This window comes from Pongo pygmaeus, chromosome 16 (assembly GCF_028885625.2).
Source record: "Pongo pygmaeus isolate AG05252 chromosome 16, NHGRI_mPonPyg2-v2.0_pri, whole genome shotgun sequence".
In the NCBI taxonomy this organism is placed as follows: Eukaryota; Metazoa; Chordata; class Mammalia; order Primates; family Hominidae; genus Pongo; species Pongo pygmaeus.
The window spans coordinates 35,286,756-35,313,113 of NC_072389.2; the positions used below are offsets into that span (position 1 = coordinate 35,286,756).

The following is a 26,358-nucleotide window of genomic DNA, read 5'->3' on the forward strand; positions in this document are numbered from 1 at the left end:
GCCCAGGAATCCAGGCTGCAGTTCCTGAGCTGAGCTGTCTCAGTCCAGGATTACTGCTTCATAATGACACCTGGGCAGATAAAGGTCTTTAAGGAGAGACTTCAAGAAGACCACAGATGTGGCTGGAGAATTCCCTCATTGACTGGGCACCTATTTCCTGAATGGCTGCTCACCCAAGGCACTGGGTGCCAAGGGGAGATGGCTGGTGACTGACCCCAGAGCTGGCTGAGAGCCGTGGGCATTCTTACCCCATTGGAGAGGAGCTGTTTAAGGATCTACCTCATATCCACCCACGAGACCCAATGCAGACCCCTCAATGGGTCCCAGTCAGTGGCTTCCAGTGGGAATGATTTCTGGACTTTCAGGAAGTGACTTCAGGTTGGAAATGGCAGCCTTGTGGCTGCTCTCAAGTTTCCTGTAATATGATTAAATCTGATTTTTAACTTCTCCTTTCTCTTTCATTGAGGGGAAAACAGTCTTTTTTTTCTTCCTGGAATGTTAACATCCCTCTTGGTGCAGTTCTCTGCTCTACATAGGAAACAAGTTCACACCCCATACCAAATCAGAAAGCTCCAGTTCAAAGAGGCTCAGATAGAAAGAACTACTCAGACCTATATTCTGAAAATATTTTAAATCAGTTTGTTGAACTATGAAATCAGGGCAAGAGCTCCTGACTCTTCAATATACTGTCCTACAAAGACAGCCCAGGGCCCACAAAACTAACTGAATACATGAAGAACATGATACATTGAGGATTCACTGCCTGCCACCCCCAGGTTAACAACAGACCATGTGTGCTGATTGCTGAGCTCAACCTGACCATGAGCGGCCTAGCAGTTCATTTCCAGCTCCACTTCCTGTGATTTGATGGTGCCTAGATGCTACTGACTGGTACTCACTTTAGCAGTAACAAAAAGGAAAACCACTTCATGTGTATTGGAACGGCTAATCCTTGCCATCTTTCAGCTCTAGATGCAAACAGCCCAGAATTCAAGGCAATCATAGCCTACATTGTTCATGATAAATCCTCCCAATCCCATTAATAAGAACACTCATTAGACTGGATTCCCATGACAGCCCAGAATGAATCAGCCTGGCTCTCCCTGAATTGATTTGGTAAGTCCCTGCGTTAATTGGCTAGCTTCCTGTAGGCTGGCAGTGGGGGCACCAGTGTGAGGTGAAAGGACTCTAGGCCAAGAGCCTGGGCTCTGCATCTTGCTACGTGTGGCTCTGGGAGTCTCTTGGCCTGATGGAGGTTCAGTTTTCTCACCTGGACATGGGAATGAATGGCACCTTCTGTGTAGAGTTCCTGTGTGTGTCAATGTGCCTGGTGGGCGCTGATGGGTGGGGGTTTATTGCCATTGATCAGAGGCTGGGCAGGAATCTCAGAGTCAATGGGATAAAATGCAGCATTTGACCCTGAGACCTAACTGGGGAGAGGATCACCAGTTACGAATGGCAGATAACCAAGGAGTGAGAGTGGGAGGGGACACGTAGAATGCATAATTGTCATCAAGGCTGGAGATCTTCCCGGATCACGACGGAGGGCAGGGGTCCCATGTCAGTTTTCATGTTTAGGAGCGGAAGCCATCTGCTCTGGCAAGCCTAGAAGGGATCGTCCGTCATTTTAACATGCTTCCCTTGTACATTTGTTGCAGACACTGTATATACCTCTCCAGTGTTTCGATGGCTCGGATTCAGAAGCATTGCTGGTTTTAATCTTTCCCCGTGTAAATGTGCACCAGATGTGAAGTTGGCTTTTGTCCTTTAGAACTTGATCAATTATTTTGCACTCTGGACTAACGGGAGACAGGGCATGAAAACAGAATTTTCTACTCCAACCCCATGTCACACGACAGAAAATGGCTTGTTCTTTGTACAACACCAAACCATCAGTGACTGAGATGAGCTTTTTCTCAGAAGTTCCTCATCCAACAACCCCATTCTGAAATGGTCAGGCTTGAGGGTTGCAAAAACTTTGGGGTCAAAGCCCTCCTTGGATGGAAGGATTCCTTGGTGACATTATGAGTACGTTAGGAGATAGGTCAAAAGCAGATAGGAGAGTGTGTGGGGGGCCTGAGCGCTTACACATGACTCCTGGGCTAAGGAGGACATTGCCTGCCCTCTGAGTTGGGGGGCACTGAGCGCTGACGCTATGAGACATCCTGGATAAACCAAACCACCCTCAGCTCCAGGCTGGGCTCTGTGAGCAGAAGCAGGGCTTGCAGGCAATGGCTGCCCTGGGAGGAAGGGAGGACAGTGCCCAGAGTGGGCATCTCACAGCCTGGCTGTCACCAGGAAGCCTAGAGAGCCACACTCCAGAAAAAAGTCCAGCCCCACTCTACCTGGCACCTGTTGTTTTTCTTCCCTGTCCCATTTTCCACATTGATTATGGTAGGCTAAGTCCCAGTAACAGGTGGACCCCAATGTATACTGTGACTCAAACACAGTGATGGTTCGGGAGCATGTTCTTGGCCAAAAGACTTTTGCGTCCCAGGCTCGTTCTATTTGGTGGCTCCATCATCCCCTAGAGCTTTGTCACCATAAGCATGCAAATGGCAGACAGGGAAGGGAAGCTGCAGCATGGAGACCTGCTCTCTTAAAAGCCCCAGCGCAGAGGTGACAGGCAGCCCCTCCACTCATACTCCCATGTTGAGAATTAGTCACCTGGTCACAACTAACTACCAAGGTGTCTAGGAAGGCCGGGTGCTGTGGCTCACGCTGGTAATCCCAGCACTTTGGGAGGCCGAGGCAGGCGGATTACCTGGCTAACATGGTGAAACCCCGTCTCTACTAAAAATACAAACATTAGCCGGGCATGGTGGCATGCACCTGTAATCCTAGCTACTCAGAAAACTGAGGCAGGAGAATCGCTTGAACCCAGGAGGCAGAGGCTGCAGTGAGCAGATTGTGCCACTATACTCCAGCCTGAGCAACAGAGAGAGGCTCTGTCAAAAAACAAACAAACAAAAAGGTGTTTGGGAAGTGAACTGAGTCACAACTGTGGAAAGAGAGGAGAGATTTCACTGGGCAGCTAGTAGTCTCTGACCCCATCTTTTGATTTTTGTTTTTCCTTACATCTAAGTTAACCATGCACATCACTTGAAGAGTCAAGTCGTTCTACAAGGTTTGTTAGCAAACACAGCAGTCCTTCCCTCCTTTCCTCCCCTTTCCATCCCTAGAAATTATCTCTTTTTCCTCTTTTACCTAATTATTTCCACGACTCAAACAGCATGTGTATTCGTTTTCCACTGCTGCATAACAAAACAGCACAAGCTTAGCGGCTGGAGACAGCACCGGTTTAGCATCTCGAGGTTCTGTGATCAGAAGCCTGGGCAAGGTACAGCTGGGTTTCTGCTCAGGGTCTCAAGAAGCTAAAATCAAGGTATTACTCAGGCTGTGTCCTCTGCAGCTTGGGTCCTTGTGCAAGCTCCACGTGGTAAGAGTCTTCTTTGTGGTTACAGGGCTGAGGTCTCCATTTCAGTTGACTGCCATCTGGGGGCCACTGTCAACTACCAGAGGCTGCCGGAGTTCCTTGCCATGTGGCCCCTTTGTCTTTAAAGCCAGCAATACAGACTCTTCCTCACTTCAAATCCCTGTCTTGCTTCTACTCTCTCTGAGCTCCCTGTCTCTGACCTTTGACCCAGATTGAAAGGGCTCACGGGATTAGTACAGGCCCACCCAGATACCGTCTTCCTATCTTCCAGTCAACTGATTTGGGACCTTGATCACATCTGCAAAACCCCTTCACAGAAACACTGAGTGTTTGACTAATTGGGAGAAAGGTGAGTACAGACCACAGGCAGGATGCTGGGGCCATCTTAGAATTCTGCCAACCACAGCACGATTGCATTGCTGCTTCTCTGTTTTTCAGTTTGGAGCCGTGTCTATTGACTTCCCATTATGTGGATAGGGACTTCCCTCCCACACCTGTGCCATGTGTACACCTGAGTGCCCAATTCCCCTACCAGATCCATGCAGAAAAGCTTATAAGATCAGTGTTCAGTATTCATTATTACCATTATGAAAACACTATTTGCAACTGTGCCAAGTAGTCAACTATAACGGACTTTCCTTTTGTTTTCTTTGGAGCTCTTTATTGTCTTTTCTCTTCATTTAGTTTTCTGTCTACTCATTATTTCAATCCCAAACCCTTCACCAGTTTTCTCACTCTTCTCAAGTTAGACTGGGTATTGGAGAAACTCTTAATGTGTCCCTGAATAGCTCAGTTCCTTGCCTTTTGGGGACATCACGGGTCTACTCCTGGCTCCCTGTGGACAGGATGGTGTCTTAGTCTGTTCAGGCTGCTATTACACAATCACCAGAAACTGGGAGGCTTACGAACAACAAAAATTTGTATCTCACAGTTCCGGAGGCCAGAAAGTCCAAGATTAAGGAGCTGGCAGATCCGGTGTCAGGTAAAGCCCTACTTTCTGGTTCATAGAAGGCCATCTCCTTACTATAACCTCACATGGTGGAAGAGGCCAGGGAGTACTCTGGGAATACTCTGGGGTCTCTTTTCTTTCTTTTTTTTTTTTCTTTTTTGCGACAGTCTTGCTCACCTAAGCTGGAGTGCAGTGGAACGATCTCAGCTAACTGCAACCTCTGCCTCCTGGGTTCAAGCGATTCTCCTGCCTCAGCCTCTCAAGTAGCTGGGATTACAGGTGTGCACCACCATGTCTGGCTAATTTTTGTATTTTTTTTAGTAGAGACGGGGTTTCACCGTGTTGGCCAAGCTGGTCTTGAACTGCTGACCTCAACTGATCCACCTGCCTCGGCATCCCAAAGTGCTGGGATTACAGGCAAGAGCCACTGCGCCCTGCCTGAGGTCTCTTTTCTAAGGACATTCATTCCACTATGAGGGCTCCACTCTCATGACCTAATTACCTCTCAAAGATCTCTCCTCCAAATATCATTATATTGGGATTAGGATTTCAACATACGAATCCTGGAGAAACACAAACATGCAGTCTTTAGCAGACGGTCCATGTGACCAGTTATGAGCAGAAATGATGTGTGTCACTTCTGGGCCAATCCAAGACCTTACAGAAAGTCCCTTTTTCCTCTGCCATGGTGACTGTCAGAGAGTGGCTGCTTTGTTGATCTGAGTGCTGAGGTGAGGATGATAATGACAGAGAGCAACGTCCCCATCCAACCCTCAACGTACTGAGAATTAGGCTTTTGTTATTTTAAGCCACTGAGCTTCAGGAACTATTTGTTACTGTAGCATAACTTAGCTGATCCTGACTGATCCAGAGAATAGTAACGAGGAATGGGGCACTGCTGCAACAGAAAACAAGATATGTGGCTGATCAAGCAGGCAGTGGGAAAATGGTTTCTGAAGGCTCGAAGCATGGCCATCCATGTATTGAATGGCATAATATTTAGTAAATTGTCACCTTGGATAACTTAAAAGGTTCAGGGAAAAGAGACTAAGGGTGTTACTCTACCATCAAAGACTGAGAGGCTCAGAGGATCCGCAATCAAGTTGAAAGACATGTCCCGAAAAGTACTGTGAGTAGATAGTAACAATGAAACCAAGTGGAAGCAAACAGACTAGGTAAGATGTTAACTACATTTTTGAGAAACTAGCAGTGCCCAAAACTAGGATTAATACAATATGTGGCTGGAATACAATATCCGGCCTCCAGAACTGTGAGATATAAATTGCAAAAGGACAAACTTCCCGAGGGTGGAGTAGAGCCCTGGCTGCCCCATCCCCAAACTCCAGAGAGAGCAGATTTGAGGCTATTCAAGGACTAGTCTCACTTTAGGGCAGAGGGGAGTATCTGCCCAGCAGGGTTTCAGGATTGCTATGGATTCTGTCTACTGTGTGTCTCCCCCTCCTCCCTTTTCTGAATTAGGCTGTTTGTTGTGTTATTCTGTCTCTTTGCACTTTCAGCATTGGGTGTCCATATGAGCAGCGGGGGCCCAGACAATTCATCTTTAGGCCGTAGGTCTCTAAACCAAGAGGAACCACATGAGCCACATGAAGAAGCCACTGTTCCTCCCACGGGGGTCCTGGGCTTTGAGCTGGCTGCCATAGAATGTCCCTCACCTCAAATTCCTGTTATCTTGTCTCTGACCTCTAGACCCAGACTAAAAAGGCATGTAAGATGGGTCAGGCCCACCCAGGGAGGGGTAAAATGTATTTCGTGTGTAGGAAAGAAGGGACAGCTAACACCCTTGGGTCCATGCTATCCCTTGTCTTCTGTGCGGCAACCAGCACATTCTAGACAGAGGCTGCTCCATCAACCTGTTGTCCCCAGGTGCCTCCCTATGTACACGCAGCATGGCCAGAAATAAACCTTTGAGCTTTGCCGTGTGGCCCAGCCTCTCCTGACTGGTACAGGGACTCTGTTCATCCTACCTCTTGAAGACGTGTTCCTGGACCTGCCGATCTGCTCCAGCCTGGGCTGCTGACCCTCTGCACCTGGCTGGGCAGCTATCACCTGGGACTTCCTTTCCCTTCCATCCTGCAGTGACTTCCCTGCTTTCTGGATCACATGTCTCCTGCTTTCTTGGTTTACATCTTTGTTTTGATGAAGTATAATCTCCCGTGGCTTCCTAGTATGAGAAAGGATGCATGGGAGATAAATTTTTTGAAACCTCATGCATCTGAAAAATACTTGGTTTATAGTTTGGCTGGGTGAAGGCTGGAAAATAATTTTCTTTACATTTATTTCCCATGGCTTTGTTCCCTTCCTTCTAACTTCAACTGGTTGTTGTGGAGAGGCCCACGGTTATTCTGACCCGACTATCCGTATGTGACCTGTTTTAATGTTAGGACACTTTTGTCCCCTGCATTCTGAAACTCACCAATGAATACGCCTTGGCGTAGAGCTATTCTTTCCCACTGTGTTGGGTTCTCTCCCTTTCAGCATATGTCATGAACACCTCTCTTGGATTAATAATTAATTGACGATTTTCTCTCTTGTGTTTTCTCTGATCACCTGTTGGGGTCCCTATTCATTGATCAATAATTTTTTTGGTTGGTCCACCCACTAATTTAGCTTTTCTCTATTTTCCATTTTTTTTAAAAAAAGATTGGTTCTACTTTCTTTTTTTTTTTTTATTTTTTTTTCTTTTATTATTATTATTATACTTTAGGTTTTATGGTACATGTGCGCAATGTGCAGGTAAGTTACATATGTATACATGTGCCATGCTGGTGCGCTGCACCCACCAACTCGTCATCTAGCATTAGGTATATCTCCCAATGCTATCCCTCCCCCCTCCCCCCACCCCACAACAGTCCCCGAAGTGTGATGTTCCCCTTCCTGTGTCCATGTGTTCTCATTGTTCAATTCCCACCTATGAGTGAGAATATGCAGTGTTTGGTTTTTTGTTCTTGCGATAGTTTACTGAGAATGATGATTTCCAATTTCATCCATGTCCCTACAAAGGACATGAACTCATCATTTTTTATGGCTGCATAGTATTCCATGGTGTATATGTGCCACATTTTCTTAATCCAGTCTATCATTGTTGGACATTTGGGTTGGTTCCAAGTCTTTGCTATTGTGAATAATGCGGCAATAAACATACGTGTGCATGTGTCTTTATAGCAGCATGATTTATAGTCCTTTGGGTATATACCCAGTAATGGGATGGCTGGGTCAAATGGTATTTCTAGTTCTAGATCCCTGAGGAATCGCCACACTGACTTCCACAAGGGTTGAACTAGTTTACAGTCCCACCAACAGTGTAAAAGTGTTCCTATTTCTCCACATCCTCTCCAGCACCTGTTGTTTCCTGACTTTTTAATGATTGCCATTCTAACTGGTGTGAGATGGCATCTCATTGTGGTTTTGATTTGCATTTCTCTGATAGCCAGTGATGGTGAGCATTTTTTCATGTGTTTTTTGGCTGCATAAATGTCTTCTTTTTGAGAAGTGTCTGTTCATGTCCTTCGCCCACTTTTTGATGGGGTTGTTTGTTTTTTTCTTGTAAATTTGTTGGAGTTCATTGTAGATTCTGGATATTAGCCCTTGGCTCTACTTTCAAGGAGGTTTTTTACTTTTTCATTTCTGCTACCTTGTAAACATCTCAAGAACACTTTTTGTTTTTCCCCTGAATGTTTCTTTATATATGTTCTCCCTTCACAGGTTGTATGTCTTTTAAAATTTAATGAAATTATTGATGGTCTTGTTGATGTTTACTTCTTTCTGCATAGTCTGTTTCTTCCAACTTGCTTTTTTAAAACTCTATTGTAGCTTTGTATTTCATGACACATGGTTTCCTGAGATGCCAGTCAGCTCTGGCTGCCTGCTTGTACTTTGCCTGGGAGGGACTGAGAGACTGATGAGAACTTCTGTACACATGAGTGGCAGTGTTAACTGTGGCCTTCCCTATACGGTGAGCTGGCTGTTTAGTTGGGCAGCCACAAATGTTAGAATGTCTAGGTGTTTCCCCTTGGCATGGTTGGCTACCCCAGGAAAGACCCTTCTAGTCTCCTGGCTGCTTGCATTCTGAAATCCCAGAAAGGGGCTTGTGGGTCTCGGCATCCAGTATCCACGTACGCATTTAATCCCCTGATCCTATTACCGTACCCCTGTCCTTAATTGTGCCTGGTGTCCACCCACCCAAGACGCTGCCTTTTAGTTTTTTCAGGTCATAAATATCCAGCCTTTCGTCAGAACAAGGAAGGGGCAGTTGTCAGGCTGCATGAAATTGGGGTGCAGATATGGGCATCTGAGTGCTCTTCAAGCAGACGTTCTGCCAATCTTATTTTCACCCCCGTTTACTCTCACATTCAGAGGTACGTAGTACCACCCATTAGTGAACCTTCTGGGGGATTCCATGGAGTATGTTCTTAGCTTTCCTTCCTAGCTACTATCTCAGGGTTTCATTTTCTTGGATCTGCTAAGTATTTTAGCTTCAAGAACTGTGTTACTGTTACTTCCTCTCTTGTTCTCCCTGTCTTTGTGGATTTCTGCCTTCTAACAAATGCTCCAGAAGGAAGTTAAAGTCAATACATACTAACCATCCAACTTTACCCAGAAACTCAACCACCCTTTCAGCCTTTAGTCTCTATACTCCCCAGACACACCTGCTCTGCTTTTCTGTTGCTTCCATTTGAAACGAGACGACCCAGCCCTCACATATACATACGCCATGTCTGTCAAAATCTTATTTAGAAAAGAAAACATGGACTCTTAGCTAAGAGATTTTCTTTGGGGAAGAGCTGTGTCTGTCCGGAAGACCCTTCCATGTAGGTGTGGGATAAAGTCAGTGAACACCACGACAATCATCAAATGCTTGATGAGTGGATTTTTGAGAAACCAGCCAAGGGGCTCAGTTTTCTATCCAGAATGCCACAGGGCACAGTCAAAATTCTTTGGGACCCACATTCTTGGAAAACTCTTGGAGGCGGTGCATCAGTGCAAAGGACCCTTGACCACGTAGGGCATCCCGTCACCCAAGGCAGGCCTGTTTTGTTCATGGCTGTAGTAGCCTAATACTAGAATAGTGCAGACTCTAGGCGGCCTACCACTGTGTATGCCGGCTGGGGTGACTCAGTGGGGAGACGTGGCACCTTGAAGACTGGGGAGAATTCTGCTGGCTGGAAAGGGGCCAGGAGGGTATGGGTGGCTGATAAGCTGGTGTAGGACCACTCCTTCCTTAAGAAGTGACTGATTGTGACATGTGGTGGGAATGGAGGAACATTCCGAATCATTACTTGGTCAGGACACACGTCTCTTATTAAATGTCATCAACACAATCTGCCTGGAAGAAACATGATTACTTTCTACCAAGCACAGACCCTCCTAGAGGGACCAGACCCAGTCCAGCACCTTTAGTCTTCCCAGAGGGTAGCAACTCAATCAGCGAGACCGCATTTCAGGGTTTTAGTTACAGATACCGAGGATACTCAAACATCCATGCAGTTTGCTGTTCACCGTAACACGCAACCCAGAATGGCTGTTTCGGTCCCCCGTCGGTTACCTGAAAACCAGTCTTACTGAGCTCCAACCCCAAATTAATTTGGCGAGAACTTGAACTCGGCTATTAACCTTAATTCTGAGAGAAGAATGACACCCCCCTCCCACTGCCAGGGTCCACTGAGGGTGAATGTCCGGGCTCCTTCATTCCTCAGGCTCCTCTCAGAACACAGCAAGGGTGGCTGACTCCCTCGAACGTCCATTAAGCACAATGCACCGGAGCGAGGCAGTAGGGGGTTTGCTGAGCCCGGTTCCGCGGCGGTGGAAAGTTATTCACCGGCGTCTCCGAGGACGGCCCAGGCCTGGAAAATGGCTGGGGCCGCGGGCTGGGGTAGGGGTTAACGGTGAGAGTCAAGGGCAAGTTGGCCCGGCCCGGGCTGGGAGGCGCGAGCTGGGCGCAGCCGAGGATTTCCTCCGGGAGGCCCAGACAGCGGGCGGGTGGGGCGCGGTGGGCGGGGTCCTCGCAGCTGGTGGCGTTTGAAGCCCCCCCACCGCGGTGGGAGAGGGGCAGCCTAGAAGAGTTGGCAGCAAGCCTGCGGCGGGAGGGGGAGGAAGGGGCCCCGCGTTCCCTCAGCAGCGGCGCCGGCCGCCCTGGCACGTAGTTCGCTTCTGGAGGCACAGGCCGCGGTGGGCGCGCCACCCGGGCTGCCAGGCTCACCGCCAGCCTAGGCCACTCCTGCTCGGGCTGACCCGAGTTCAAGGGCAGCGCGGCCGCACCCCGGACCCCGGACGCCAGGAACGAGCCCGAGTCTGTCCCTCCCGCGGGAGCTGCCCCGCCCGGACTCCCGGAGCTTTGCAAGGCAGGGGCGTGGGGAGGGAGAGCGGCCTGAGGCTCTAGGCGCGGCCACCCGGCAAGCCGGCGGCGGAGGGCGCGGCGCGAGTGCGTTCCGCCCCTAGGCAGCCCCGCGCCTGGCCGGGCAGACACGCCTCCCCGCCGGCGCCCATCGCGGGAGGAACAAATGGCGCCTGCCAGAAACCGCTCCCCTCCATGCCGGGGGCCAAGGCTGTCACCACACAAAAGCTCCGGCAGAGAAGTGCCCGCTGTGTCCCCGCCGCGGGGGGTACGGGCAGCCGCTCCGCGCCGCAACTAGCCGGCTCGCCGCCCCCGGACGTCATGCGTCAGCGCGCCCCGCTCCAGTTTCCACCCCTCCTCTCACCGGCCCAGGGGACACGCCCACTGGCGCGCGCAAGGCCCGGGACCGGGCACGCCCCTCTAACGGCCCGGATTGGCCTGGCCGTGCGCTCACGGACCAATGGCGTCTGTCCCGGCCCTCGGTCACGCCCCCTTCCCCAGGCGCGGGCACGCGACCGCTCCGTTCCGCCGGTGCGCGCTCTAGGCTCCCCGCCCCCTCCGCGCGCGCAGCTCCCCGCAGCCGTCGCCGCCTGTAACCTGCGCCGCCAGGATGTGGCTGGGGGCTGACGTCGGGTCCAGATGTGGCCCCGGCCCCGCCCACCCCCGGGGCCGGGCCGCCCACACCGAGCCGCGGCGCGCACGGCAGCTGTCCCGCCTGCCACAATGCGCGGCGAAGCTGCGGCCGCGACTTGGCGCGGTGGTCCCTAACGTTGCCGCTCGGCATCCTTAGAACCGGCCGCTCCTGACGCCGCGCGGGGACCCCAGTCTCCCGCGCCCCCCATGCGCTCACTCTTCGGTGCCCGGCCGGGCCGGCGCCTCGCAGACGCGGAGCCGCGCGGGTGACGGCACAGGCGGCTGCGCGCCCAGCCCAGCCCAGCCCAGCCCAGCCCGAGGAGAGGGCGCGCCGCGCCCCCGCCCCCCGCCCGCTCTCCCGAGGCCGTGGGTGCGGATGCGCGGCTGACGCCTCGCAGCAAGAGCACCGCCGCCGGCCCCAGCCCGCAGCATGGCAGCCGCCGCCTATGTAGACCACTTCGCCGCCGAGTGCCTCGTGTCCATGTCGAGCCGCGCGGTCGTGCACGGGCCGCGGGAGGGGCCGGAGTCCCGGCCCGAGGGCGCGGCCGTGGCCGCCACCCCCACGCTGCCCCGCGTCGAGGAGCGCCGCGACGGTAAGGACAGCGCCTCGCTCTTCGTGGTGGCGCGGATCCTAGCGGACCTCAACCAGCAAGCGCCGGCGCCCGCCCCGGCGGAGCGCAGGGAGGGCGCCGCGGCCCGGAAGGCGAGGACCCCCTGCCGCCTGCCGCCGCCCGCCCCCGAACCCGCCTCCCCCGGCGCCGAAGGCGCGGCGGCCGCGCCCCCCAGCCCGGCGTGGAGCGAGCCGGAGCCCGAGGCGGGGCTGGAGCCCGAGCGGGAGCAGGGGCCCGCGGGGAGCGGCGAGCCCGGCCTCAGACAAAGGGGCCGGCGGGGCCGAAGTCGCGCCGACCTCGAGTCCCCGCAGAGGAAGCACAAATGCCACTACGCGGGCTGCGAGAAAGTTTACGGGAAATCCTCGCACCTCAAGGCGCACCTGAGAACTCACACAGGTCAGTGGGGCGGCGCGGGCGCCCAGATCGCGCGGACGGGGTAGGCGCGAGCTGCCCGACCACGCCCCCGGAGCCGCCGGCGGGGCGCGAGGTGGGGGCCGGGCGGGCCGGGATGCCCGGGGCCTCGCCCCTTCTCCTGCCGCTCCGACCCGCGGCTGGCCCAGCGCGTCGCGCGAGGCGGGTCCTGGCTCTCGGAGCCGGCGCCCGCCAGGCGACCGCGCCCCCGCCGGGCACGCCCCCTCCTCGGGCGCGCTCGGGTGGGGCCGCGGGGGCGGATGTAGTCATCTGGGCTGGGGGCGGGGATCCCACTCGGCCGGGAGGCGGCGCGGGCAGGTGCGGGCGGCCTGGGTGTGGACCGCAGGCGGCACTCGTCACCAAGGGGCGCCCGGAGCGGGGGCAGGGGACGCTCTCCGGGGTCCCTCCTCGTCTCCTCCCCCGCTGCCCGGGCGCGCGCTCAGGAGGGGAGGGGCCGGCCCCGGTGCGCGGCGGGCGAAGTTCACGCAGGGACAAGGCTTCCTTCGCCACTCGGCACTTTCTTCGCTCTCTTCTTCCTGTAATTTTTCCAGCGCTCTAAGGTTTAATTTGTCGTAACCAAAGTCAGCGGTGGCGCTGGGCGATGCGGGGGGCGGTCCTGGCTCCCGCTCCCCGCCTGCGGCTCTTTGTGGGAGCCCCCGCCCATCCGGCCCGGCGGGGGCGCGCCCGGCCCTAGAGCTCCTCGTCCTCGAGGCTCTCTCCGGAAAGGAATGCCCTGGCCGCTGCCCATCCTCCGTGCTGCCCTCTCGCCTGCCCACCTCTCACCTGCCCTGGGCCGGTGCGGGGCGGGCGGCACCTGCGCCAGGGCGGGCGCTGAGCCTCCAGCCTGGGGATCACCGCCCGCCCCCGCCACCCCAGCGGCAGCAGTTCCCACGCGCGGCCGGATACTTTGTAGTTGATTCATCTGTGGCGGTTCCTTTCCCCCTTTTTTGTTTCGTTTTTAACACAAAGATGAAAATATTTTAATGGACGGCAATCCTTCCCCATTTTGGTGTAAAGAATTGTATGCTTCCTCCGAGCTCACGTGAGTTCTTTTGTGACCCTCACCTCTTCTACCTTGGGGGCAAGCTCAAAACCCGTGTGCTGAATACTGTTACCTTGTGACCAAGGGTGGTGGTCGCTGATTTGTAAAATAGTTCACATAGTGATTAAAAGGCATAAAAAGAAGCTGCAGCCTTGGATACCCTAGAGCTGAAGGCCCTTTTTTTTCCGGTACATTTGGAAGTGAAAGGGCCCAAGGTCTGCAGGTGAGGCTTTCGGATCTCCGACTAACTTTCCCCTGGGAGGCTGTTGTGGCCGCCCCAAACCACGTGGCAGGTGATGGGGTAGAGGGTGAGAGCGAGGCCATTTCTAGGCATTTGGGGTCAGTTAAGGGTGTGGGGGCTCAGGTTGGGGGTGGGAGTCAGTGTGGGCTTGGAGTTCAGCTCGGGACGCGGCTGCAGGGTGGGTGTGGCCCTGGGGGAGGGGCCAGCCTAGGCTCAGCTCGGCTCCAGGTGGACCCTGAGTATCGCGGGGGTGGGGCAGCGATTGGGGCGTGGCTGGGGTTGAGATCCGCTTTGGGGGATGATGCCCGTGCTGGGCGGGATACTTAATGTTTGGGAAATTTTTCTACGGTTCTTGTCAGGGTGGCCTGCCTCTCAGCAGCACCGGTAGTGGGGAATTGAGGAGTGGGGGTGGCCGAGGGGAGGGGCTCGCCGTCGTGGGCGGGGCCGGCTCGTCAGGGCGTCAGTCCTGGGATGTCTTCCTGGTGGGGTCACCTCTCGCTTCAGGCTCTGGCCCCGCGCGAGCCCCTTGACTAGAATATTGGCGCAGGGGCGCTGGAGACCCGGGCCTCCCGCTGTAGGTGGGGCCAGTTTCCTCGGAGCGCCTGGAAACCGAAGGCAGGCAAAAGAGAATGGGACCAACCCTTTGAGTGTCTGTAGTGTGCTACAGTGCCCATTCTTGAAGCAGAGAAACTATTCCACCCTTCAGATGTGCAGACATCAGAAGTCCTACCTCCAGGGTGGAAGCCGGCCTCCAAGTCGGAAGTGCACAGGGCTCCGGCAGCGGGGTGGCGGGGAGTTGGGAACAATGCAGATTTCCAGGCCCCTGATGCCGACCTAGTACACACAGTTCCAGCCTGCAGCTGGGAGTGCATGTTACCGGTACCCCAGGTGACCCATTATGAGAGTTGAACTGCCCAGAAACCTGCCTCTGGAGGGAGTCTGGTTCAGCATCTGGTGGAGGGCACCCCTGGGAAGCCCATTTCCAGCCCCTGCCCGGGTGTGCAGAGCATAAGTAACTGGTGTTCTCAAGGGAGAAGAGGAGCTTGCTGTGGGGGGAGAAAAGAGCATCTTGCAGGAGGGAGAAACCCAGACAGGCCTCAGGGATGACTGAGAAGGCAGGCCACAAGGTGATGGCTTTGCTGCAGCCGTGGGCTCTGAGGTGTCCGTGGTTTGTGGGCCTCTAGCAGCATTGTGGGGTCTCTGCAGTCAGTGACTGAGGTCATGCCGGGCCCCGTACTCCACTAGGCGCAGGAAGGTGCCCCCGCCCCACTTCCCGCATTTCCAGGATCCACAGTAATTTCATGGCAGAGGGTGAATGTCAAAACCAGGAAGGTGGCCAGCTGCTCTGTGCTGTTCCTCTATGTGACCAGGGACCGGTTCCCAGATCTCCCTGCCACTTGGTGATGTCTGCCCTGACCACCTGCAAAGTCTTCAGGGAAATGAGGTCAAGTATGTGAAGACCCTTTGGGAAGTGCAAGGGTCAGCCTTGACTCTGGAGGCACTTGTGGTCCCTTGGCCGTGGCTCTGCTCTGATTTTCCACCCCTACTCTCTGAACAGCTGCATGCTAAGAGCTTTCTGTCCTGGTTAGCTGTGTAGCAGTGTGGTCTCCCACTTCCACTCTCCCAGGAGTTATCCTGTGGACACATTGGTCTCTGTCACATTTAGGTAATTGTTAATGTTATAACAGTGCATAATAACACAAAACCAGGAAAAGCATCTTTGCAGCTCGTGCTACTTTATTATTTGGCCAATTAGAACTTCCCAGTCCAGACCTGGAAAGTTTGCTAAGAGGGGCTTAGGGGAGCAGCAAGACCAGGAGCAGATTTTCTTGGAGCCTGAGGTGCTTTGATGCAGAAATTCAAGGACTCACCTTCTATAGGTCAGGCTGGGGCCCTCTTGAGGGCAGACTGGTTGCCCACATCCTGCCTCTGGAGAGTCCTGCGTGTTGTCCTGAATGGGGAGACTTGGCAGGCCCCCAGCAGAATGGCCACTTGGTCGGTCTTGGCGGAGAGACCGTGAATACATTTCTACCTATTTGTTCCCGCAGAGAATTGTTTTCAAAACTGCTCTGTGCCCTGTTTTCCTTACAGCGCTGGAGCCAAAACATCTCTCTGCATGCTGGGTCCGCTCTGGGTTCTGGGGGTCCCATGGAAAGGTGGGCAGAGTGGCGTGCCCAGCCTTCCCTCCTGCAGAACCCGAGGCATGTTTGTGGTCACCTGGCCCTGTTTGGGGTGGAGGAGGGAAGTAGAGTAAGATCACATTCTGTCAGCCATTTCCTGTGATAATTTGGGTGGGGTTCACCTGAAATTTATCTTTACCCACGAAGCAAGGATTTGATCCTGACAGATTATTGCGACCCCTCCCCCAGGGCACATTCTGACTTTAGAGACTTGTTTCCAAGCACACCGCCCCCTGGGCACCCTGCAGGTCCTCCCTGATGCTGCTGCCTCGGAAAGCAGAGCAGAGGACATCTGGGTGGGATCTCCTTTACCCAGGGCAAAGCCAGGCTTGTTGGTGGCCCGTGCTTTGTTCAGAGACACACACAGGCCAGTGGCTCAGCACGCCCATCCCTCCTCCTCACACCCTCACAGTCCCAGGCTGCCAGTGGCCCTAGTTGTGAAACTCCTCAAACAATGCAGAAGTGTATGCAGCATGGGAGGTGCCAGCCTGCACCGCCACCAAACCACTGTTACCCCACGTTGGTGTTTTTCTTTACAGACCTTCTAGATGGATTTGCACGTATGCATACGTGTGTATCCACGTAGACATTTTGAAACATAGTTAGATAGGATCCTAGCAAGCATCTCACTGCTGGCATTTTGTTCTGTGTGTTTGCTTAAATGAGGCATCTTCATTCTTTTTCACAGCCGCATGGTATTCCAAGATATGGTTATATGGCTGCATTGTAACTTATTTACTCTTCACTTATGGAAAGGACAGCTACATTGCCTTTTTTTGTTTTTTCTGCTATTACAAGATGTGTAGCAGTGGACTCTGGTGTGTGTGTGTCTTGGTGCAGGGGAGCTGGCATTTCTGTAGGATTGAGACCTAGTGGTGGTATTGACAGGGTTGATAAGTGTTGGTTAAATTTGTTGTGGAGTTACTATGTTATGTTTTTAAAGGAAAGAGACCACACTTGTTGGTCCCCCCTCTGAGGGAGAGACCTATTGTGTCACCACTCCACCTTCTTGAAAATATTTACTTCTCCCAGTTCTCCTTTTGCATGCGTGAGAACATTGAGAACATTTAAAACAGTACCAGCAAAACCACTGTCACTCCCGCACGCCTGGTGGCTGGCTCTCTTGGCCATCTTCAGTTCTGGTTTTACAGAGATTGGAAAGTGTGTGGTGGGCGCTCAGCCCCGGAGCAGTTGGATGGGGGCTGGTGTGGCGCCATCTCCACCCCCCTCACCTTCCCCCGCTGCTGAAAGAAGGCTGGAAGCTGTGCTGCCTGAGCGAACTGATAGGACGCAGTTCATTAAACCAGTAGCCTGTGTCTGGGGCTTCACATGTCTGGAACAGAGCAGAGATGGGGGCCTGATCCTTCTGAGTAGGTGCCATGAAGCCTACTTCTCAAGCTTCTGACAGCCTCCTGCCCTTAAGTCCTGTGTGCTCCCACTTTACACATAGCTTTAATCCGATTGGTTACTGGGGAAGGGCAAAAGACATGGATAGCAGCTAAAGGCAGGGGAGGAAACAAACCAGCAGGTTTTTAACATATGCGTGTGTACGTGTGTGTGTTTAAATGGGTCATGAAGAAGCCCTACAGTCAACCAGCACTGGAACAAGCATGGGGCCATTTGTGGAGGGGCACATGTTTCTCTGCAGCAGTCCCTGAGATCTGCATGAGAGACCCTGGAATAACAAACACTCTAGCAGGGATCTTGAGATACCATGGCACTGTGAAGTGTGTTCAGTTTGTGCTTTCAGGAAGCAATTAAAATAGTTTTAAAAATAAAAACTTCTAGAACGGTACACTCAACTTTCACAATCCTAAGACTTCCAGACTCTTTGCTCTAGGGGCCAGGCATTGTTCTGTTTGTATTAGTTTACATCAAGCTATCTAATCTTCACAAGGACCCTATGAAGTAGGCTCTGTTATTAATACTAAATTTCAAATAAGGAAGCTAAGGCTCTGATGCCTTAGGAATCATGCCCAAGGTCACACAGTAAGTGAGGGTGGAACAGGGATTGGAGCTGGGGCTTGAGCCTGGGCAGCCGCCCCCGAGCTGGGTGTACCTGCTGTGTCCTACTGCCACTCCTGTCTGAACCAGTGTTTCAGGTGACTGCAGGTGAGCAGGGCCCTGTAGTAGTAGAAATCTGGATGTCCCCAGCACACGGCTTCCCGCACAGATTTTTGCTGCTGCTTAAAGGTTGAGGGAGTAGTATAGTGAACACTCCTATACTCTTCCCATAAGGTCATTGGGTAATATTTTGCCACATTTTTCTCCTTTTCTCCTTGTGTTTTTCTTTCTAAAGAAAGAAAAATTAATTTTTTGTCTATATTTTTCTCCCTTTTCCATCTCACCTCTCTCTTTAAATATTATATATTATCGATACACAGTCCATATTCAGTTCCCCTAGTGATTCCTAAAATGTCCAGTATAGGATTCAGGATCCAGTTAATCACACATTGCATTTGGTTGTCATCTCTAGTTTCCCTTAGTTTAGGATAGTTTCTTTTGGTCCTTTATTATGTTACGCTGGCGTTTGAAGGCCCAAAGCCAGTTGTCTTGTAGAACAACTCACAATATGGATTGGTCTGATTGTTTCCTGTGATCAGGTCTGGTTTAAACAAATTTTGGTCCAAAATATGGCACAGGTGATACTGGGCACTTCCATAGCCTCGTGGGGGCGGGGGCATGGGATATTAGCCTGTCCCACTGCAGGATCACATGGTTAAGGTGGGCGGCTAGGCTCAGCCCCTTCTGTCCACCTGGTTGGTTTCTACTCCATCTTCCAACTTCCTTGACTGGAGAGATGTTGGGGGTTGGGTTCAGCTTTGGAAGGCTTTTGAAGTCAAAGGACCACTTGGAGGAGGCCTAGGTGCTCCTTTCCCCAAACAGACAAGACACCCTGATTTTCCTTTGAATGAAAATGGCTCCAGATGGTATTAATAGCCAGCTCAAGGGTAACTGTGAGTGTGTTCTTGGTCAGCCCGCCTGAATGCCGGCCTTGTGGCCACAGGCAGCCTGTCTCCTAGGGCTGGGGAGGGCCTATGGCGGGTGACACTCTCAAAGTCCTGGTGAGTCTTTATGTGCTTTTAAGAAATAAACAAAAATTGTCCTAAGTCCACACACCTGAGCCTGTTTTTCTTTCCTTTTTTCTTTTTTTTTTTTTTGAGATGAAGTCTTGCTCTTGTCCCCCAGGCTGGAGTCCAATGGCACGATCTCGGCTCACTGCAACCTCCGCCTCCCGGGTTCAAGCGATTCTCCTGCTTCAGCCTCCCAAGTAGCTGGGATTACAGGCGCCTGCTACCACGCCCGGCTAATTTTTGTATTTTTAGTAGAGATGGGGTTTCACCATGTTGGCCAGGCTGGTCTGGAACTCCTGACCTCAGGTGATCCGCCCACCTTGGCGTCCCAAAGTGCTGGGATTACAGGCATGAGCCACCACACCCGGCCTTTTCTTTCCTTTCAAAGCCCCTAATGGGATTATTTTCTTGAGAAGTCAACTTCCTGTCGAGATGGGAATAAACTTCTCTCCAGCTTGGCAATAAAGAAGCAGCCGCTGTGCTCTGTGGCTGGGGTTGGAGTCATGGAGAGAGCCACCAGTGCAGTCCTCGGGATGGGAGATACTGAGTTCAGAAGGCTTTGGACACTCTTCTGGGCCAAAATAACAGAAACTTGAACTTGTTTTACTCTTGGCATCAATTGGGCACTGGGCACAGAAGAAATCCTCACCCAACCAAAAGCTCTGCCATTTGGCCATAAACACACACATATGCCTCCATAGCCACGTACATGTGTAGAAACACATATGGGTGTGTGTGTGAGTGGACGTGGCACCCTGCTTATGCTTGCTGAATGGGGGAGCATCCACACCTGGAACATAGTGGCTATGTGGAACTTCTGATTTCTAGTTCAGTTTTAGATCTTAGGTCCGTCTTCACCCGCAGCAAATGTTACCAGCTGTTTGTGAGTCAGGCTTTTGGGGGAGACATGGAGTTTGTTCAGTTGAAACTAGGGCTGTGGTGAAGGGGCTATGCCTTTGCACCCTGCTGCCCCGCCCAGCAGAGTGACCGGCTCCTGTGTCCTCCACACTGCTTCAGTTCCCCTCCTGATGCAGGGCCAGGCTGTGATCGCCATTTGCTGTTGGGCATTGTGTGTGTGTGTGTGTGTGTGTGTGTGTGTGTGTGTGTGTGTGTGTGTGGTGGCGGGACGGAGGGAGGGCACAGCATGGCACTGAGCACCAGAAAACACAGCCTTGATCAGTCCCTGGTTTTTACCAACATCATTCTAGACAAACAAGACAGCACACTTGGCAGGGGGAGGATTCTGTTTATTGTTCTCCATTTTTGAAGTTCATCACACAAAAACACTTGCTAACCAGAAACTTGGCTTCACTCCGTGGCCATTGGCCAGTCTGTCCCAAGGTGACTTGTTTGGGGAAGCACTGAGGCTTGATGTCCTTATGCTGGTGCCACAGGGGTGTGGCCTACTCTGCATGGATGGGTGACCCTGGGTCCCCAGGCACAGGGCACAGGCTCGTCTCCTTGAAGCTGGAGCCCACACTGCATCATGAAAGAGCTCTGCAAGAATTGAAGGCCCAGAGCAAAAGTCACTCACCAAAGAGCATGTGGCTCAGAGCCTACCTCGGCCTCCTGTCTCAGGAGAAGTTTCTAGAGGTGGAGTTGTATCACGTGCCTGTCTCCTGCGAGCACGGGAGACGCTTCTAGAGGTGGAGTTGCGTCACGTGCCTGTCTCCTGCGAGCACGGGAGACGCTTCTAGAGGTGGAGTTGCGTCACGTGCCTGTCTCCTGCGAGCACGGGAGACGCTTCTAGAGGTGGAGTTGCGTCACGTGCCTGTCTCCTGCGAGCACGGGAGACGCTTCTAGAGGTGGAGTTGCGTCACGTGCCTGTCTCCTGCGAGCACGGGAGACGCTTCTAGAGGTGGAGTTGCGTCACGTGCCTGTCTCCTGCGAGCACGGGAGACGCTTCTAGAGGTGGAGTTGCGTCACGTGCCTGTCTCCTGCGAGCACGGGAGACGCTTCTAGAGGTGGAGTTGCGTCACGTGCCTGTCTCCTGCGAGCACGGGAGACGCTTCTAGAGGTGGAGTTGTGTCACGTGCCTGTCTCCTGTGAGTGCGGGAGAAGCTTCTAGAGGTGGAGTTGTGTCACGTGCCTGTCTCCTGTGAGCGCGGGAGAAGCTTCTAGAGGTGGAGTTGTGTCACGTGCTTGTCTCCTGTGAGCACAGGCCAGGTGGGAGGAAGCTTGGGAGTGGGGAGAGGATGACGTGGGCTCAGAGGAGCCATGGGCTTCTCCCCCAACCCCAGCGTACACTGGACACACGTGGGAGGTGAGGTGATGCCTGAGCAGCCTGGCGAGTGGTCAGGGCCCTGGTTGGGGCCTCCTCATTCCCTTTTGGAGCACTGGCAGCTAATGCTTGGGGGACACCATCCTTTCCCGGTCTGGCCTCGTTGGAGGACACATCTGTCTTCCTCCTGGAGTAAGGAGAGCCTGTGAACAAAGCAGTGACCCCAAGGCCTGTGGCCCCTGGGGATGGCAGGGGCTTTGTGCTTCCATATGTGGGTTCAAGCTGTGGATGGGGAGGCCAAGTGTCCTGGCATATGGGAGATGGTTAGGTGCTCCCTGGAGATCTAACAGGTATGCATGGGTTAGTGAGACCTGAGAGTCCTTCTTGGGCCACACGTCAGTATGTGCAGGGCCTGTGATACAGCCAGAATTTCCTCTTCTGATAAACTTCTCTGAGCCTTTCTACTTGTCTTTAATTCTTTTAGTGTCTAAATGCTCACTAAAAAGGAAAAGAATAAAGGGAACTTGGTTTAGGGCTACTGGTAGAAGTTAAGGCTGATGGCAGAGCATGAATAGGGGTGTCTGCAAGGAATTGTTGGAAAAGAGATTGGAAATAGAGCAAAGGCATATGTGAGTCTTAGAACCTGACTCCTTTGTTGACTGGGAGTGGGGCAGAGGGCATGGGTCCAGCAGGTCATTGGTCTTGGGTTACCAAAAAGGTTAAGGCTATTCACCTGGGCCACCGGCTGGGGGTGCTGCTCAAAGCCAGGATCTGGGAGCCGGGGTCGGCACCTTGGGTGCACCCGGGCATCATAGCAACAACAAACCCCAACACATTTTCATGGACCAGGGCGGATAAATGGGAGTTAATGACGTGGTTCCCACACATTCGAATCTGGGATATGTAAATGTGACACACAGTCTGAGCATTTGGCAGGCTCTCCATGGTCTTGCTTTGCATATTTTAGCCTATCTACTCTCCAGACTTACTGCCCGTTGTCCTCACCTGCATGACTGGCCATGTCTGGTTTGCCTACTCGTCATTGAAGGCATCCACAGGGGTGCGCCATCTGCCCCCATGTCCCTCTCCCACTAGGCATGATAAGTGGCCTGCGGCAGGGCAGGCAGGGACTCAGATTCCCTCCATCCCGTCGCTGAGGTCTTCCTTCCTTCCTCCGCCCACCTTAACACGTGGAAGGTTTCTCCTGTGCTTGTCCACCAGTTGTCGTTTTTGTCTTCTAGCACGGATGGTGTGGTAGAAGGAGGCCTTGGACAGCAGCACGTGAGGACCCACAGGGACTCTGGCCCCTTGCAGCTGTGCGTTCTGAGGGAAGATGCCCAAGGTTTTATTATCTTTTCCAGAGTGCCCTTTTTTTCTGCTTGCATGGCAGGCCCTTTCTAAAATTACAGTCATAGGTTGCTTAATGACAGGGGTGCATTCTGAGAAATGTGTCGTTAGGCAGTTTCGTCCTTATGTGAACATCATAGAATGTACTTATTATGCACACCTAGATGGCATAGCTTACTGCACACCTAGGCTGTATGGTGTAGCCTCTTGCTTCTAGGCTGCAAGCCTGTACAGTATGGTACTGTCCTGAATACTGTAGGCAACTGTAACACAATGGTAAGCATTTTGTATCTAAATACAGAAAAGGTACAATTAAAATGGGGTATCGTCTTATGGGACCAGCCTCTCATCCCACGTGGACTGTCATTGTTTGAAACGTCATTATGTGGTGCATGGCTGTACTTTGCTGCTTGACCTAAGGTGCCAGGGCATTCTCTGGGTAAGCCTGAGGGGCTTTGCAGGATACCATCTTTTATCAAGGTTGAAATTAGTTTTAGCACTGTATACTGTGTCCCCTTTGAGGCTGACAGAGCAGGAGCCCATCAGTGTCTACTGTCACGGGTGTAGAGCTGCTGTGTTGGCGAGCAGGTAGGTGGTTGTCCTGAATTACTGTCAGGCTTTAGAGTCTTACAGGAAATACAGCCTTGGCTACTTATAGCTTGTGATTTGAAGTTTCCCTAACGATGGGCTGGGTAGTACACTTAAGCAGTTTGCTTTGGACAAATTTTATCAATCTTAAGTTAACTCACTTTAGCCTTTGAGAAATTTCAAAGTTTGTTTCCCTGATCTTCCTAGTTGCCCTGGATTATGAGCCAAGCGTTTGAATTCCTTTGCACATCTAGCACTGCACGTGGCCTTGGAAGATGGATATTTATGTGAGTGTGTGCTTGTGTATGCGCATGCACACGTGGTCAGCCATGCAGCCAAGTCTCAGAACAATTATTTCACTGGAAGTAACCCAGTCTTGAGGCATCTGGCCAGGTGGTGCGGGCTGCAGCACAATGTTTGTTTCTCCCAGCCCTATGAACCCCAGTGGGGCTGCATCACTTAAAGGCTGGTCTCTACAAGAGCAGGGTAGAAAGCAGCAGTGCGTGCCCAGCCGTGGCTGTGTAGGCAGAACCAGCCTTCAGGATGGAGGGTGGGACCCTGGAGCCAAGCCAGAGGGTGTGTACCCTTGGTCCCTGATGAGGTACTCCATCTTGGGCCATTCTGCCCCCTGGTCTCTCTGCTCCTCCTCTGCAAACCAGGGGGGCCAGCAGCCTGCTGGGATCCTGGCCCTGGCCAGGTTAATGGATGGGAACTGCGCTCCTTGGCTGCCAAGCTGAGGTTAAGTCTGGCCCCATTCTCACTTCCTCTACTCTCCCTTGTTCTGTGGGATCTGAGCATTTCTTTAACAGCCTTCAGGGGTTTGCAGCCCTCAGGACAAGCAGCAGGTGGGTATACAGGGGAGCAGACCCCAGGGGGGCCTGAGGAGGGAGGGTGAAGGCACCTTCCTTTGTGCTGTCTGTAGCTGCTCATCCTGGGAGACACTGTGGGGGAGGCTGTGGCTTCCTCCTTCCACCCTCTGGGGATGCCCTGGCGGCCTGTCCCTTGGGTGTTGGGAGGAGGTGGCTTGGCTGACTGTCCCTGCTCACAGTCAGGGTCCTCCTACACAGCAGAACTGGAGGTAAACACTGGGTTGCCTTGGCAACTGGGCTGTGCCACGGCTCCAAGTGCTCCTAGCTAGAGAAGTTCCCATTGTCTCAAGTTTCTAGGATGGGTTTCTATTTTGATTTTTTTTTTTTTTTTTAATTAGCAAGAATGACTAAGATACCAAAATGTCTGACCTGGTTTCTATAATTTCTTAATAAACATTTGTCTTCCCTTTATAGGAGGAATGTTTTAGTGATTCATTGACTTTTCTTTTAGATGGTGGCAAGGCCCTGGTGAGGCAATGCGGGGGCAGCACAGAGGGCCCCCCACTGCCGACAGCTGGCACGGGAGGCTGGGAGAGCACTGGCCACGATCCAGGGACCAGGTGTGCTTACGTAGACACCACACCAGGATTTTATTGGCTTTGAGGCTAATTAAGTTCCATGGAAAATTTTGGGGAGATGCCTCTCCCCTGTTGGGTGTTCACATACCCACAACTGGTGCTTCCAGAAGCTGTCTGAAGGCTGATGAGTCTGACTGAGCCCGAGGAGCGCCCTCCCACCCAGTGCTGGACTCTCCCGCCAGAGGCCTGGCCCCCTCCCTGCAGGTCAGGGCATGTGCTTGTTTATACCTTGTTGGTGTTTGCTGTTAAATTCTAACTGCTCACCTAGGTAGCCTGGGCTGGCTGCGCCCAGTGGATGTCCTCCCGCCCCCCGCCTGCTGTCTCATGGGAGTGCCCCAGGTGGCACTTTGCTGTGGCAGATGCAGCAGCGGGTTCTTGCGCAGGCCTGACCCTTCACCTTGGATTTCACTGGGCTTCCCTGCTCTGCCCACCCATGGATTATCTTGTAAAGAGTCACCTGCCCCATGGAGGAGCCAGGTGAGGATCCAGGGAAGTGGCTTTGTTTATTTTACTGTCAGTAGGGCTGACCCAGGTTGCCCTGGTGGGTGGTGTGTCCTGTGAGCCTCTGCCTCTAGGCCTGTTTCCAGGGTCTCGTCTTCATTGTAGGCCTGCAGGTCTATTTGGGTCCCTTCTCACGACTCAGGCAGGCTGAGGATGTGCCCAGTTGGGCTGGGCTGCCTCATGGTTCCTCTCTCCACTGCCCTCATGACCAACCTCCGGTGTGAACCTGCCTACAAAGCCTCTCTCTGCAGCAGCTGCTGTGGCAGTCGCCAAGGGAGCTCAGCACCAAAAAAGATGTTCAGATTTGCTGCATTTGTTTTGGAGTGAGTGCCTGGTGTTGCTTGTGCACACCCCAAGCCTCCTGGCCTTTCCAGGTTTCCCTGTTGAACAGGCAGCTTTCCTGCGGTTGGGTGGCACAGGGCTGTGGTGAGGGCCCCAGCATCCCTCCTCACCTGAGTGCTCAGCTCCTTTCTTGTCATCCTTTCTCTGTTTGTAAAGCAGAAACAGTCCTGCTAACGTCACCCCCCTCCAAAGATGTAAGCAGAATTTGATTTTTTTTTCCTGGAAAATATACCTTTTTAGCGTTTAAGAAAAAACTCGTGCTGGGCATGGTAGCTCATGCCTGTAATCCCAGCACTTTAGGAGGCTGAGGCAGGAGAATTGCTTGAGCCCAGAAGTTCGAGACCAGCCTTGGGCAACATAGTGAGACTCCACTGGGCATGGTGGTGCACACACCTATAGACCCAGCTGCTCAGGAGCCTGCAGGCGGGAGGATCACTTGAGCCCAGGAGGTGGCAGCTGCAGTGAGCCACGATCTTGCCACTACACTCAAACCTGGGTGACACGGGGAGATCCTGTCTTAAAAACAAAAGAAAAAATCTCAAGTCAAAGGTATTGAAATAGTATTGGAAAGTGTTAAAGGAGTCCAAAACATGAGCACACTTGGGAGTTTCATGGGAGACCCAGTGCCCCTGTGCCCTGTGTTCATTCTGACAATTTGGGCTCTGGATCTGGAGCCCCGAGACATTGCTGTGTCTCTCTTATTGGATCGCCTCGTGGAAGCTTGACTCCACAGATGTTGTATTTGCATGACCTTCCTTGGGAGGCTCTCGGTGTTTTGTTTTTCATCAGAGAAAGCCCTTCTTGTCTGTTGGTTCTTTGTTATCTAAGCAGAGGCACTGTGGCGTAGTGATGAGGAGCCCTGGCCTCGGAGTGGGACAGGCTGAGCCCATCTCTGGGTTTTCACTGTGAAGTGGGTCTGGTCATGCTGCATCTAGGAGCAGAGGAGTAGAATGTGGGTGAGGCACCCAGTAGGAGGGGTGTGT

At 52.8% G+C, this 26,358-nt stretch overlaps 1 protein-coding gene across 1 annotated transcript in view; it reads left to right on the top strand.

Annotated features, from left to right (window-relative positions):
• The first annotated feature begins 11,416 nt into the window (after window positions 1-11,416).
• KLF13 (KLF transcription factor 13) overlaps window positions 11,417-26,358 on the top strand; it is a 51,453-nt gene continuing 36,511 nt past the window's right edge. The window contains exon 1 of the mRNA XM_054450333.2: window positions 11,417-12,377. Within this exon, the coding sequence (XP_054306308.1) occupies window positions 11,801-12,377 (577 nt within the window). The 5' untranslated portion in view covers window positions 11,417-11,800. The remainder of the gene's footprint in view (window positions 12,378-26,358) is intronic.